General features: G+C 42.0%; 1 protein-coding gene across 1 annotated transcript in view; it reads right to left on the reverse strand.

The window, feature by feature from the left end:
* The window catches only part of lekr1 (Leucine-, glutamate- and lysine-rich protein 1), an 86,406-nt gene extending 80,252 nt beyond the window's left edge, over positions 1 to 6,154 (reverse strand). Inside the window, exons 1-2 of the mRNA XM_006799856.2 lie at positions 6,076 to 6,154; positions 3,313 to 3,395 (exon numbers count right to left, since the gene is read on the reverse strand). Of these exons, the coding sequence (XP_006799919.2) occupies positions 3,313 to 3,395; positions 6,076 to 6,079 (87 nt within the window). The 5' untranslated portion in view covers positions 6,080 to 6,154. The remainder of the gene's footprint in view (positions 1 to 3,312; positions 3,396 to 6,075) is intronic.
* Positions 6,155 to 14,652: the final 8,498 nt, after the last annotated feature.

Consider the following 14,652-nt stretch of genomic DNA (forward strand, 5'->3'; position numbering starts at 1 on the left):
CTAAAAAAACTGAGTGTCTCAGTTATTTTAGAGAGAAAGAGCAGAGGCGCAACATCCCACGTACCCCACCATCACCTAACTAAACCGTTCGCATGATGAGTCACATCAGAATCTGTTTGATGAAGTGATAATTAATGCATTCAATGGATAGGAATGCAAATGGGAAAAAGAAAAACCTTGTATGCCAGGAATACAGTTTTAATCAAAATCATGATAGTGTCTTAAAATTATACGCCCAACCCTAGGCAGCGAAAGCAAGGGTATAGTACACACGCAGACAGACAAAGACAAGGATGTATTGTCAAGCTCCGTAGACTTTTGAGATCTACAGATACAGAAAGACAGTTTCAAAGGTCCCCATTATTATTAACCACCTGCTGGCTGTAAGGATACTAACTTTATACCTTTCTTGGCTGCTACTTCAAAGCACATTGTGCGCTGTCTGTCCTGCGTGCTGCACAACAACATTCAATATTTAGTATTTACTGCTGTTTACACTTAGCTAGATTAATGCGATGGTGTTGTGTTTAGTATGTTGCTTTGGTTTTTTTTTTGCTTGTTTTCTATTCTTTTTCTCTCAACAGGTGATCCCGGAGATATTTCCCCCCCCCCCCTTTCTCACTGTCCCTCTCCCCTTCTGTTTTTCTTTTCCTTCCTCTTTCTTTCTCCCTTTCCTATCCCTCACTCATGTCTGTCCCGTCTGTAACAACTGAAAATAAAATAAAATAAATAATAAAAACAAAGGTCGATCAAATGGACCAATACGGCAATGCCATGATGATCCATTTGGCAAAATAAATCCATTGGGTATCCTTGTTGGTCTTCAGACAACAATTCTGACGGCTAAAGAACCAAATGGGACAGGCAAAAAAAAAAAAAAAAGGATACTAACGATACTATTGTCACTGGAAAATTTGGCTTCATACAAGACTTGCCTCATGGTGTTCAAGGTTCAAGGTTCTTTATTCGTCACATGCATAGTTATACAAGTATAACACACAGTGAAATGTTTGGTTTTGGGCCCGGATGACTTGGGGATAGAAGCTCCTCTTGAGTCTCTCTGTCCTTGCCCGGATGATGCGGAACCTTCTACCGGATTGCAGAAGTTGGAACAGTTTGTTGCCAGGATGGGACGGGTCATTCAGTATCTGCGCTGCTCTAGTCCGGCATCTCCTGGTGTAGGTGTCCTGAAGCGTGGGGAGAGCAATCCTGCAGCAGCGTTTAGCTGTATGGATCACTCTCTGAAGGGCTTTTTGGTCCTTAAAACAGCTGTTCTGTGTGAGGATGCTCTCCACAGTGCCTGTATAGATAATCCTGAAGATCTCTGGAGAGACCCTGAACTTCCTCAGTTGTCGTAGGTGGTACAGGCGCTGCCTAGCCTTTTTGGTCTGGACCTGAATGTGGGAAGACCATGTCAGGTCTGAGGAGATGTGGACACCGAGATAGCTGAAGGACTGCACCCTCTCCACTGGAGCTCCATTGATGATAATGGGCTTGTAGTCTATGTGCTGACTCCTTCTGAAATCCACCACCAGCTCCTTGGTCTTGCCAACGTTCAGCTGGAGATGGTTGTCCTGGCATCATGATGTCAGATTCTTCACTTCATCCACTTAGGCCGCCTCATCGTTGTTGGAGATGGTGCCCAACACCACTGTGTCGTCAGCAAACTTCACAATGGTGTTGGAGCCGTGGGTGGCCACACATTCTGAAGTGTAGAGGGAGTTACTTGGCGAGAGGACACATCCCTGTGGTGCTCCTGTGTTGATGGTGATGCTGTTAGAGACGCATCTACCCACCCTCACCACCTAAGTTCTGCCAGTGAGGAAGTCCAACACCCATGCACACAGACGGCTGTTGAGTCCCAGATCCCTCAGCTTTGTGAATAGTCTGCTGGGCACTATTGTAGTGTGAAGATGACTATGAGAAAGGTGGTGGATCAGACCAAAACTGCACAGGAGGAGTTTGTTAATGATCTAAAGGCAGCTGGGAGCTGGGTCATCAAGGACACCGTTGGTAACACACTACGCTGTAATGGACTGAAATCATGCAGTCCCCACAAGGTCCCCTACTAAATAAGGCACAAGTACAGGCCTGTCTTAAGTTTGCCAGTGAACATCTAAATGATGAGGTTATAGGATCAGAAAAGGCTTGGGAGAAAGAAGAGAAATCCTGAGTGTGACCAAAAGAACACCATCCCATCTGGACCAATGGATGGGGCCGTGTACATAAAATCTTGGTTGAAATCCTCCTTCCCTCAACCAAAACAATGAAGACATGTCGTGGATGTGTCTTCCGGTATAACAATGATCCGAGGCAACAAAGGAGTGGCTAAAGAAGAAGCACATTAAGGTCATGGAGTGGCCTAACAGTCTCCAGACCTCAATCCTATAGAAAATCTGTGGAAGGAGCTGAAGTTTCGAGTTGCCAAGCAGTAGCCAAGAAACCTAAAATCCCTCCTGAGACATGTGCAAACCTGGTGACCAACAACAATTAAAATCTTACCACCGTGCTTGCCAACAAGAGTTTCTCCACCAAGTACTAAGGTTTTTTTTTACTTGGGTATCAAATACACTTTTCTCTAAATGACATGCTAATCACTTTATAACTTTTATGTTTGGGTTTTTTTTTCCAAATCTTTGTTTGATATTCTGTGTCTCTCCATGAAAATGAAACTGCCATAGAACTTAGAAACTCTTGATTTCTTTGGAAGAGATTTCTTTCATTTCTTTCCCCTTCAGAATTCACAAATTCAGCAGCGGGTCAAATAATTATTTCCCCCACTGTAATGTGATTCGTGGTTAAAAAGGAAAAACAAGCAAGATTCCCTGATCATTAATATTCATACCATATGGCATATCATATGGGAAAATGCAACCGCCACCTCACATTGACAAGGAGACAAAGCAACACACTGCCGTTGCCGTGTTACTGAGAGCGAGCTTTACGTTAAAACAGATGGAAGATTACAAGAGGAAGCATTGTTCCATTTCTTATTCAAATTATATGGATTAGTGCAGCATATGGAGAGGGTGCAGCGACGAAGCACACCTCACATTGCAACAAATGTAATTTCAACACATTTACATTTCTGAGTTGTAAAAAGAAGCACATTTGTTAACAACATATGTGGTTTCAAGATGGTGTTTCATTAACATGGTGCTTTAAAAGGTACAGTACGGTCCAAACTAAACATATGTATAGAATGAAAATGACTTAATTTTGCTTTGTTAAGACTAGAATCTGTGTGTTCAGATATAATTCTAACCAAAATAATCAGGAAGGGCCTCCAGGAACTTTCAAAGTAGTGCTAACCTTTTGAATCTCTTCAGGCAAAGGGTAGATCAGAGGACTGTGAAGGTCCGCGCTTATGTCTTTCTCCTCCACCTCCTTGTCTCCTAGAAACAAGCTGAATTAGCTTAGTTAGTCTTTCACTTTCAAGAGAATAAAGTAATCAAACCATTTATATAACATCGGATAGATGGCATTTTGAAATTGCTTCTTTTGAACAGCAGCCCAAAATAATCAATGCAAGCTGCGATTCAACAGAGAACAGAAGCAAATTGGTACATAAGAATACATTTCTGGATGACTAATAGATTTAAAAATTGTTTGTGAGCAATTTTGTTGGTCAAGTAAAGCTTTTAATGGAAAGATAGTTTTTTGGAGTTTTTTTATGGAGCTATTGCAGGCATAGTGAAAAGAAAGTACACCTTTCACTTCTGTGGTTTTATGTATTGGGGCATAAAAATCAGGTCTTAAAATTAGGTGAGTACAACCTCAGATGAACAAGACAATTAACTGAAGCAATGTTATAAAGAAAAGTGGACCAAAATTTCTGCACAAAGCTGTGAGAAAGTGAGAAAATCATACAGAAAAAAATTATTTTAAGGTATTGCTGCTAAAAGTGATTCTAAAAGTCACTGAATCATGGGGTGTAGTTAGTTTTTCACACACTGCTTCTGCATTTTGACTGCTGTTTTCAGCATAAAAGTGGGTGGTACTTTTAAACTGATGAATAGCACTTTGCCTCTAAGGTTAATGTAAGGGCAAATCCCTTAGCGTGATGTCCACCATATTAAACCCATTTGTGGTACACTCTATTCAGTAGATTAATCAGTTCAGATTACAGCATTAAGCTAAGAGACCGTAGCAGCTTTTTGCTGCTGGAGGTATTTTGACTTCACAGCCAAACACTTGCCTGTCCTCGACTGCAAACTGTTTCAATTTTCAAGCCTGGGGACTTTAATAACTTTCTGTGCTGTGTGTCATGGTTTATTAAGGATGAAGGTGATATATAGGTGTAATGCAAGAGAACAATTATTTGTCTGCCTTGTGCTCTCAGTTTGTGTAATTGCTACAGTCCCAGATAAGGTCTTTTCCCTATTGTGTAATAGACGCCACTGAGATAAAGTCAGTCATGCGGGAATGGATGCAGAAGGTCGCATGAGGAGAACAGCAACACAAGCGTAACCAGGCCTCTGTCTATGTGCGAGTGCACGCTTTTAGGGCATTTATCTATTGGCTTGCCATTAGTGAGGGGAACGGAACACACCAATCCAACACTTGACCGCAAATTAGATACCTCTGGCTCACTCAGACCCAGAGGTCGCTCCCATCAGATGACCTGCTATGTGCCACACATTAAATGCAATTTGCGGGTCATTGGCAGATATTGAATGAGAAGACGTATGGGAAAACGTACAGCACAGACACAAAGGATTTGGCCAGCAGCACAATGCAAACAGACAGACAAACATCAACAACTGCAAGTAATCCATGAAGTCATGCAAAGACAGACAGTTTGGCCCCAATGCACCTGCTGAAACCTTCAAGCATTCGCATGTAAACAAGCACGAGTACTCCCTCTGTGTCTTTCACACTCTCACGGCAATGCAGACACATAAACCCAATCCAATCAAAGACCAGGCTTCATGCTCACGCACGCTAATATCCTGATTGCCCCCCTACTAGCTTTAGGCTTTGCATTTAAAACACAGCAGAGATCCTCAATCACTGGCTCACACAACACAGATAAATTAGTGACACCCTGTGACAGCATTAAGCCAGCCTACCCTTTTTCGTGGACACAGATATAAAAGGCCGATTTTGCATGACAACCGTTCCCCTGTGACATTTTGCCTGCTTTAGCCCTGATTGGACTATTAATCAATCTAATGTGAGAGAGGCAAGCTGTTCATAAACTCATCTATTCAGCACGGGTGTAAGCCTTGAATCGTGAGAGGAAACATACACAACAACACAAAAAGTCAACAGGGCTCACAGGGGGCTTAAATAACACAAAGACAAGCATCGAGGGCCATTAAAAAAAAGGATTTTACTGCGAAAGAAAATGTGTCTTCAGCCATCATCATCATGAAGGACGCACGGTGAGATTATATAACTGTGTTTTAATAATCCACCAAGACTACTGTCTGCTTAAGAACTATAGCAGCATGAAGTCTGTAATAGTTGTACAATATATGACAAATATATGCCCGTGCTGTCTGGTAAACTGCATGTGTACATGATTGAAAAACACCCAAATCTGCAGAGGTGTAAGAAGGTTTTGAATGAGATTTCAGAGGTTCTCATAGACCTAAAACTTATTCTGCAGCTTTCCCACGACCCCCCCCCCCCCCCCCCCCCCCAAACACAACACCATGTTGTATTCTTGCAGCAGCTGGCGCGAAGAAACGTCTATAATATATTGAATCTGAATAAAATATTAAAAACTGGACAGCACTGAGCATGCATTACTAATGAAGGCAGACACATATCTAAACGCTGGATCAGCTTAGCGATGTGTTTAGCCGCTGTGTACAGAATGCAGCCAGCTACTTTTTAATTTGAGTATGTCACAAAGTGTAATTTAAAAAAAAACAACATAAGGACATGAGTCAAAGAGAATAATTAACTAAGGCTAATATAAAGAAGAAAAAAATAAACTCTTAACACTAGAAACAAATCAGTGCGCTTCTTCTTCGGTCTAGTTAACTGGGGTTAAACGAATGTACAGGCTTGTTACTTTTTTATGTGTCGACTATGTAAATAAGTAAAGAACAAACTGCTACCTACCCATTATCTGGCCTGAAAAATTGGTAAAACTAACAACAAGGCATTAACAAGTTTAACTTGCGCGAGCCACCCGCTGGCTGTTGCTATGGCTACGACGTAACTACACGTAGAACGTCCAAAGATCTCGACGTTAGCCAGCGCGAGCACCGGATACCCGATCGTCTACCAAAATAAAAGCAGCCACCTTGGAGACCTTTGTTTCATTTGACACGCACTACCACGTTTGAAGCGGTTACTTATTTGTGAAACCGTTTGCTTTGTTGCTATAGCAGCTTTGTTTTAACCTCTTGAGCAACACTTAAGACAACTGCTTCGTCCATGTTTTGGGCAGCTGGAGTGTGCTGAAGGCACATGGGGTACTTTTAGTTAGTTTTAACCATAACCATACTTATTATGTATACATGGGTATATTTTCAAATAAAATAATATCAACATAATACATAAGTTTATTACTAAAGCAAGTATGACTACAATAAAAAAATACACAAATATTAAATGCATAAGCAGACCAGCTGTGTCATGTTTCACATGGGCAAGTTTGGCAAAAAAGACAGAAAGAAAAGAAGCAAAACTACTGATACTGTGTGTGATTCAATTACAAACTTTAACCTAGTTACCAAACGAAGCTGCCTTCACTCATTAGCACCACACAGGAAGGCGACACTGGCGTTGATCCCCTCATGTAGGCCTAATCTGAGACCATAGATGTAATGGGTCACTTTTAAAGGACATATTTGAGTTATTGTGTGTAAAACAGCGACACGCACAGTGCCGTGAAGTCACATTATCCGAGTTTTTCCTGCTCGCATGCACAGGCCACACACTCCATGCGCTGTTTGGGATGTGTGCATGTAGTTCATTGCCTCAGAACTAATGCGAAATAGCGGCCAGACATTCCCGCAGGGGGTCGGCTTTTACAGGACACATTGTTTCATAGTAGTAAATGGTTAACAAATGTCATTGGACCTACATTTGCGCCTTATCCTGGGACATCATTGCTGTCATCTTTGTATTTTTTCCCCGTGACTGATGGAAAATTGCGAATGTCGCCTTTCCTAATAGAGATTGAGAGCGTGAGGCAGGGTGAGATCCCTGGTCTGATTTTATTTGGGATGCGTGCCGCACTATTTATGGACCCATCAATGAATCGTGCAGACTCAGTCGCTCTGATGCAAATTGCATTCGCCCACTCAAGTCTAGCCTACCTCCCTTCCGTGCCTGTTTATCTGCCTCGGCAGCAGAAAGAAAGTGGGCGGGGGGGCGAGTGGTGATCGTGACAAAAGCGGGAAAGGATGTACTCAAGCAGAGACAATAAACCTCTCACCCTACCGTAACAAAAATGGGGAGACAGAAGACGCCCCTCCTCTTTGCCTCTGCTACTGACCAAATCCCCAAATACCCCCCATGGCAAGGGCATGAAAATAAGCACAAGAGCACAAAGTGACCACAGCTGAGTCCTTTGTCACGTCACGAGTTATTGCTTCATGTGTATTTAAACTCTGCCATAACTGTCCATCTACATGAGCTGATCTGCTAATTGAACCCAGCCAAAGTTAACTGGCCAGAGCTGTAATTTATAATATATTAACAATAAGACTAATAATCATTCCCTGTCATAACTGCCTGGCTTACCCTTGAACCGCATTTGAGGCGGTCTCTGCGGCAAATTAACCTAATTCGGTAAGGTGCTTCCAGTGTTTTTAGGGGCTCTGAGCCTGCAGGGACCGGGAGCTTGGCGTCTATTGAGTCTGTTTCCGGCACGCTATGCTGTGTGGGCAAGTGTATAACGAAGCATGCTGAGTGTCTGCTCGCGTGCGTACGTGTGTGTGTGTGTGCAGTGAGGGAGGAAGGAGAGGGGAGGGGGAGGGGCGACAGGAGAAAGTGCGTGTGTGTGCGTCTATCTGTGCGTGCAAGTAAAGAAGGGAGGAGGGGTGAATATGACCCACTCTTCTTTTTTTGGCACGAAATGACTAATATTGTCACGCCTGACATATTTAGGCTAGGCAGCGACAAATAAATAAATAAATTAAATTAAATGTCGAGGCCAAATGCGCAGGTGGAACTCACCAAAAGACCTTGCCAAATGGCCAAATGTGCCACAGACATAACCACGGGCTTTTATTTTCATGTTTTGGGATATAACTTTTGTGAAATAAGCCAAACATTCCCATCCCACACACTTTTTTCAGTGGATACGTGAGCAGCTTTGCTTGTTTTTTTGTTTTGTTTTTTTGTTCCTTTTGTTCCTCACGCATTGTCAGCTCCGTGTAAACGTAAGACATGTCCACCTGTTATCTTGCGTCATTGTGGCTGGCTCTCCTGCCCAGTTTTGTCAACCATCCACTCACTTGTTTCCTCTTTGAGTAAGAGAAGAAACCCCCATGTGTGATTCACGAAAGATCTTCAGAATACTTATTTGTTAACCCCCCCCCAAACGCACACAGCAGCAAGACCCGTTGTTTAAAATATTCAAGTGCTCCTGCGCAAATCAGGCTTCAGATCCCCACATAGGAGACCCGGAAAGAAAATCGCAATTATAGCCCAGTTTTGATTTAAATAATCTTCCTTTAGCAAGCCCACTCTGAGTGGGCGAACATCATACTAAAACATTACCAAAAAGTAATAGAGAAAACAAATCATCTTCTTTGTTAGATGGGTATAGTCTTGTCTTAGCTGTGGCGTTACTGTAAGCTAAGGCAGTTGATGCTTTGACTTCCATTGTCAGTCAGAGGCTCACATTTGGTTGACTTGTTGTTTATAACTCAGCTGATATTACATTGTACACCAGTTCCATATTTGGTGATGATTTCCCTTAAAATCCCTAAACCTTGACAGATGCTGGCCCAGATATAGGCCTAGAGCCTCTCTCTCTCTCTCTATCTCTCACGCACGCACGCACACACACACACACACACACACACACACACACACACACACACACACACACACACAGTCTTTAAAACTCAGAGAGGTATGGAAATTTTGCATCATATGTTGAATCAAAGCATGCTCCTTATACTGTTCTGTTGTACAAATCCTTATACCCTATATTTATATATAGTTATAGTCTAACCTCATGTATATACTGTATATATAGTAATTAGTAATCCATCTCTTATTTATTCCATAATTGACTCCAACATCTTTGCACCCGGCACCATTTGCAATGATATGAGACATAACGAGTCACCTCCATCTAAATTTAAATGCAGGTATCGCTCTATGTGTCTGCCCATATGGCAAACTGTTCAGGTTTCATGGCTCCCATGTTCCGCTTTGGTACAAGGATATGAACTTTATTATAAAACTGTCCTTTTTCACTTATTCAAACATTTAAATGACAACACTGTGAACACCTTTTGTGAAAGATTGACCAAAGGTGAGTGTCCGTTTACCCATATTTATATTATAGTCACAAGTCACCTCCAGTGAGTTTTTGGCCACTTAGAACAATAAACACTTTTGCTTTCAGATATGGTTCATCACTGGCACACATGCATGAGCATATCTTTGACAAAAAGGGCTGAACCTTTTACCCAACTCGACCTGCACCGGTCACGAGGCAGTTTCCTGAAAGTCACAGGAGTCTAATAAAGATGCTTGCAGTACCTCGTCCTACCATTTGAAGCCACCAGTGAGAGAAGCAGCTTGGGATATCTTTTAAGGACTACCTCAGCCATTGTTTGCTGTAGACATATCTGTCCAGCTATATATCTACCAGTTTCACTGTGTGTGATTCTGATTTGCCTCTGTGTCTGTCTGTCTTTGGCCCTTCCCGCGTGTTTCTCGCTCTTTCTCAGCCTAATGGGTTCTCTACTGGTCCCTTTCTGCTTGAATTTCTGGTAGCTTGCCTGTCTTTCTCTCTGTATTTTTGCTTATCTATGGATCTATTAAGTGACCGTCTCACTGTATGTGTGTGTGTGTGTCTGCGTGTGTGCTGAATGAATTTGCATGCGAGCCAGTAGGGTGACCCTGCTCTCTCACGCCAAGGCTTCTGTGGAACAAATAGGACTGGTCGGATGTCGTGACAGCACTCACATCAGTTTAAATAAGAGCGCCTGTGCTGCAGCCGTGCATGTGTGCGTCTCTGTGTGTGAGTGTGTGTGTGCGTTGAAGCAAACAGCCAGGCACGCATTTAGCCAGAAAAGGCTTTGCTGGGCTTTGTATGTGAGTAGGAGTGAGTGCTTCTGTATATGTGTGTGTGAGTGTGTCCAGGGTGGTGCACAGTATCTTGTGAGGTTTGAGGTTTCGTGAGGAGGAAGACAGATATTAACAGTTTAATGAGCTCAGTGGGGTTTGCACAGAGTGACACACGGGCACGGAGTTCCTTTCGGCAGGAACAGGTTCGTCCTGTAAGGCCAGCCTGCCTTCTGAATAAATGAACGCCGTCGTGGGGTTAAATAGAGTTCACTTTGACATACATCACTGCAATTATAATGACTACTGACCACAATTGTCATTTAAAACACTTAGTCGTGATGCCTGAGATTTAAAATAGACGTGTTATTTTAGAGGGTGCAGGCGGGGGCAGCTAAACACTGGATCTTAATTAAGTTAATTATTTTTGGATTGTTTGCTTAAACAAAAGGTTCGTTTTTACGCCTGTTTCATTTGCTTCCTGCTCCCATTCGGTCATTCAGATTGATATTTCCTTTCATTTTCTTGTGTATTTTCAACAGCTACTGCATATTTTATAACCATTAGCTACAGTCTTTAAAAACGCATGTTAAATTGATTTTCTTAATAAGCTTGAAAAGACAAAAGGAAATAAAGTTTCTTTTTATAAAAAATTGTCATGTCTGTAGGAGATTATTTTCTGGAGTAGACGTTTCTAGTGAGTGACAATAAACAGAGTGCAGTGCAGCGCCCACGCCGATGCAAACACCATCTATTCTAGTGCACTTAAAAAATAGCCAACCTAAAGTTCATATTTAAGGTGATTACCATATCTACCTATGACTGCTTACAAGTCTGCAGTGGACATTTTTAAATCTACCACAAGAACGAACCACGGTGCTGACAGTTTTCTTTTGAGGTTGTCGTGTGTGTGTGTGTGTGTGTGTCACATAACTGTTGTTTACCGTGCATTGCAGCTGTGGGAAAAGCTCCATATAAATGTGCACTAACGTGCTTTGTGATTACAGTTTTTGCCCGTGTGGTACTGTTACTACTTTAGATTTACAGTGCTGTGAAAAATGCTTATTTTGAAGCTTAACCAAAAATAAGTGTTTCATGTGCTGTCAAGTCATTTTTGGGCCAAGGGAGTGGCATAAGGCTATGTTTCATGAAGACAGTGAGGACAGGCAGTACTCAGATAAGCCACAGAAATGGATGGAAGGATGTATGGATGGAGTGTGCTTTGGCAATGTAAGATTTTATCCCTCCCCTGACCCCCAACTGGTCAGCAGATGGCTGCTCCTCCCTCCCTGAGCCTAATTCTGGTGGAGGTTTTTCCTGTTAAAAGGGAGTTTTTCCTTCCCACTGTTGCCAAATGCGTACTGCAAAAGAAGAAGAAAAAAAGATCTCAAGGTTAAATCGACCAGCCATACCTTTAAACTAAACCGCTACGAGCCTGTTCAAGTGGTGTGGATTCTGGATGCCCGCTGAGCTCTTGCATCGCTGCAGACCCTGACGTGTGACGACAGATAAAACACGAGGAAGATATGCGTCACAGTTGTAGAACTGGGAGAAGTGTGTGATGAGTGCGGCAGGTGGCTCTCGCTTTGGAAAACCCTTTTGCTGCAAGTCACGAAGACGTTTTTTGTTTGCGCTGTAGCTGTAAAGGGAGTCCTTGGAGCTCTTTCTCAGCAGCATGGGTAACACCGTGTAACACACATGCACAGCCAGCAACCCTGAGGCGGCTACGATTATGGTCTCCTGAGAAAACAGAGAGACAAAGAGAGAGCAAGTAGGGGAGATGAGGAGTGTATGCATGTATATGTGGCTGTGAGTGAGCTGGCGGCGAGGCACAATTAACGCAGATTAGTGAAGACACACTGAGAAGCCGAGTCCGAGCCCTCGGAGCCCAGAGACAATGACCTCTGGGAGAGAGAGGCACTCACACTACACACTCACACATTACACTACACTACAAATGTGTAGCTATCCTGCTTGTGTTAAATACCATGTATTTTTTTACTACTTAACATTTTTAAATGGCTTCTAAATTCCAGTCGGAACAATACATTTTTTCAGTCTGTTGTCACTTGTGTCAGCTCACAAACCCCTGGGGAATACAAAAGTTCAAGTATCAGTGAAGCAACGAAAAGATGTTAGGCCACTGTGATGACTATTTAGATTAACGGAACCTGTCATCCACAGACCTAACGTACATTTTAACAGATGGAGTACTGTTTTGACTTAAATGAATATGAAGTAAATCTAGTTTGACAGTGAGCCTGCAATAAAAATCAAACTTCACAGATTGAGTTATGTCACAGTTTTAAAATCATAACAGATTGAAAAGCAGAGATCCATTCTTAAGTCATGGGTATGCAAAAGCTAGACTAAAATTCACATCAAATTGTGAATCCCAGCATCTGGTGTTACTTAAATCAAATATGCAACATGTACAGGCAGAAAAAAAAGGGTCCCAAGATGGAGCCCTGAGGGGCACCAGGATGTTCTTTTTCTAGTCAGCAAAGAACAAAGAAAACAACAAGGTCTGTTCTACAAAATTACACCTGAATGTTCTATAATATGAACCATTCATTTTGGTTTCTGTCTACTTTATATGTCTATAAATAAATGCACAACATGAAAAGGAAAGGAAGTTGTAAAAAACAAAACAAACACAAAACATAAATTGACCAATTTTACAACAGGTGAAGCATGTAAAACTACAGATATATTAAAAACACCACCATGTATCCAGATCGATCACCATGGTTAGTTAACTAGCAATATCTTCTCATAAGGGATTGCCACATAATCAACAAGTTTAAGTTTCTTCAGAATGTTTTTACAAATTCATTAAAGAAGAAAATCACAATTATATAACTTTTTAGAACCTTTGCTGCATTACTTGAAATTTAACTCATTTGCCTCTCTTTTCTTTTGGACATTTTTGAGTGGAGTTTAGCTGCAGTAAAAATCAATTAGATCGGGGCTGAAGGGTCACCACCAAACAAACAACACTTTTCCTGATCAACCACCCAAAAGCAACAACTAGCCCGTTTAGTAAGAGATGACTAAGATGGATGGATGGATTGTTACTCTGACAGAAACTTCAAGGACACCAAACACAGCAGCACTCTACTGGATTTTATGCCAGAGAAGAGTCAGCTTCCCCTTGGAGAAAAGCCAGATTATGCAAAAAAGGACAAAAGAACTTCTATAATTTGAGATTCATTTTGTCATAGCTGATGGTGCCTTATACATAGACACAATGTATCCTTTGGTATTGGTGCTGCAATTGTGACAGCATTAAAAAAAGTGTTTTTCTTGATTTGCTTATGTTTTCTCAACTCGCAGTGGAAAGCAATGAAAGTGGGTAAAGGCTCCGGCACTGGAGGACAGAAAAGAAAACTCATTTCCTCAATTTTACTCAAAAAACATTAATAGAGCACACTTTTGCTTCCTGCACAATGTCTTTTTAACTTTCACCTCATTACTTTGTGTGCATCTGTGTGTGTATCTAGGCAGCACTCCAGTCTGTCATCTCAATCTGATCTCTATCATCCACGGCTGTCTGCCCGGGGTTATCTAACCAGGAGGACCACCCCTGCTGAAAGGAAGAGGCGTGCAGCAGAGGAGCACTTCTCATCCTCCACACGTTTTACATCCTTCTGCCCACATCCTCCTACCTCTTATTTCTCCTTCATCACTCGATTACACCTGACCCATTCTCTTGAAGTCTTCAGCCACTGATGAGAAGCCTGATAATATTCTCACATGCCACAGTTAAAGCCAGGGGAAGTTAGTTTAGTGTAAGATAACGACTCAAAACAAGGAGAAGCTTGCTGATTAACACGTTATCGTCTTTATTTAATCTGCTGAAGTATAAAACATTTTGTTTTACCAGTGGACTGAGCAGGCTATTTCCCCACTCTGCCTCCAATATGCTATAGCACCAATTCCTCTCATAGCTACTGAAAGTCTTTTACTTTTTCCACACATTGTTATGTTTTTATTGAATGAATTCAGTTTGTCTGATCAGCATGCTAATGGTAGATATAAGACCTCAAATAGAGGCATGTGTCGCAAATCAGTGACACACACCAGTTACACACTCTTATCTCTTCCACAGTCTGTCTTTTGTCCCGTCTCCCTCCCCTCACCCACAGCCGGTCGCGGCAGATGTCTGCCCCTCCCTGAGCCTGGTTTTCCTGCACGTTTATTTCTGTGTATAAATCGTCTTTTTCCTTCCCACTGTCGCCAAGTGCTTGCTGATAGTTGAAGTTTGCTCATTACCTTAACAAATAAAGTGAGTTAAAGTGACCATTGCTGTGATTTGGTGTTATTTAAATAAAATTTAATTTGATTGAATAGAATTATCCAGATATCCACTTCTGACTGAGATGGCGATGACCAAATGAAAATGGTCCAACACAAACCTGTGGGTGACACTGCAATCGA

This window comes from Neolamprologus brichardi, chromosome 14, assembly GCF_056152115.1.
Source record: "Neolamprologus brichardi isolate AB-2024 chromosome 14, ASM5615211v1, whole genome shotgun sequence".
Lineage (NCBI taxonomy): Eukaryota > Metazoa > Chordata > Actinopteri > Cichliformes > Cichlidae > Neolamprologus > Neolamprologus brichardi.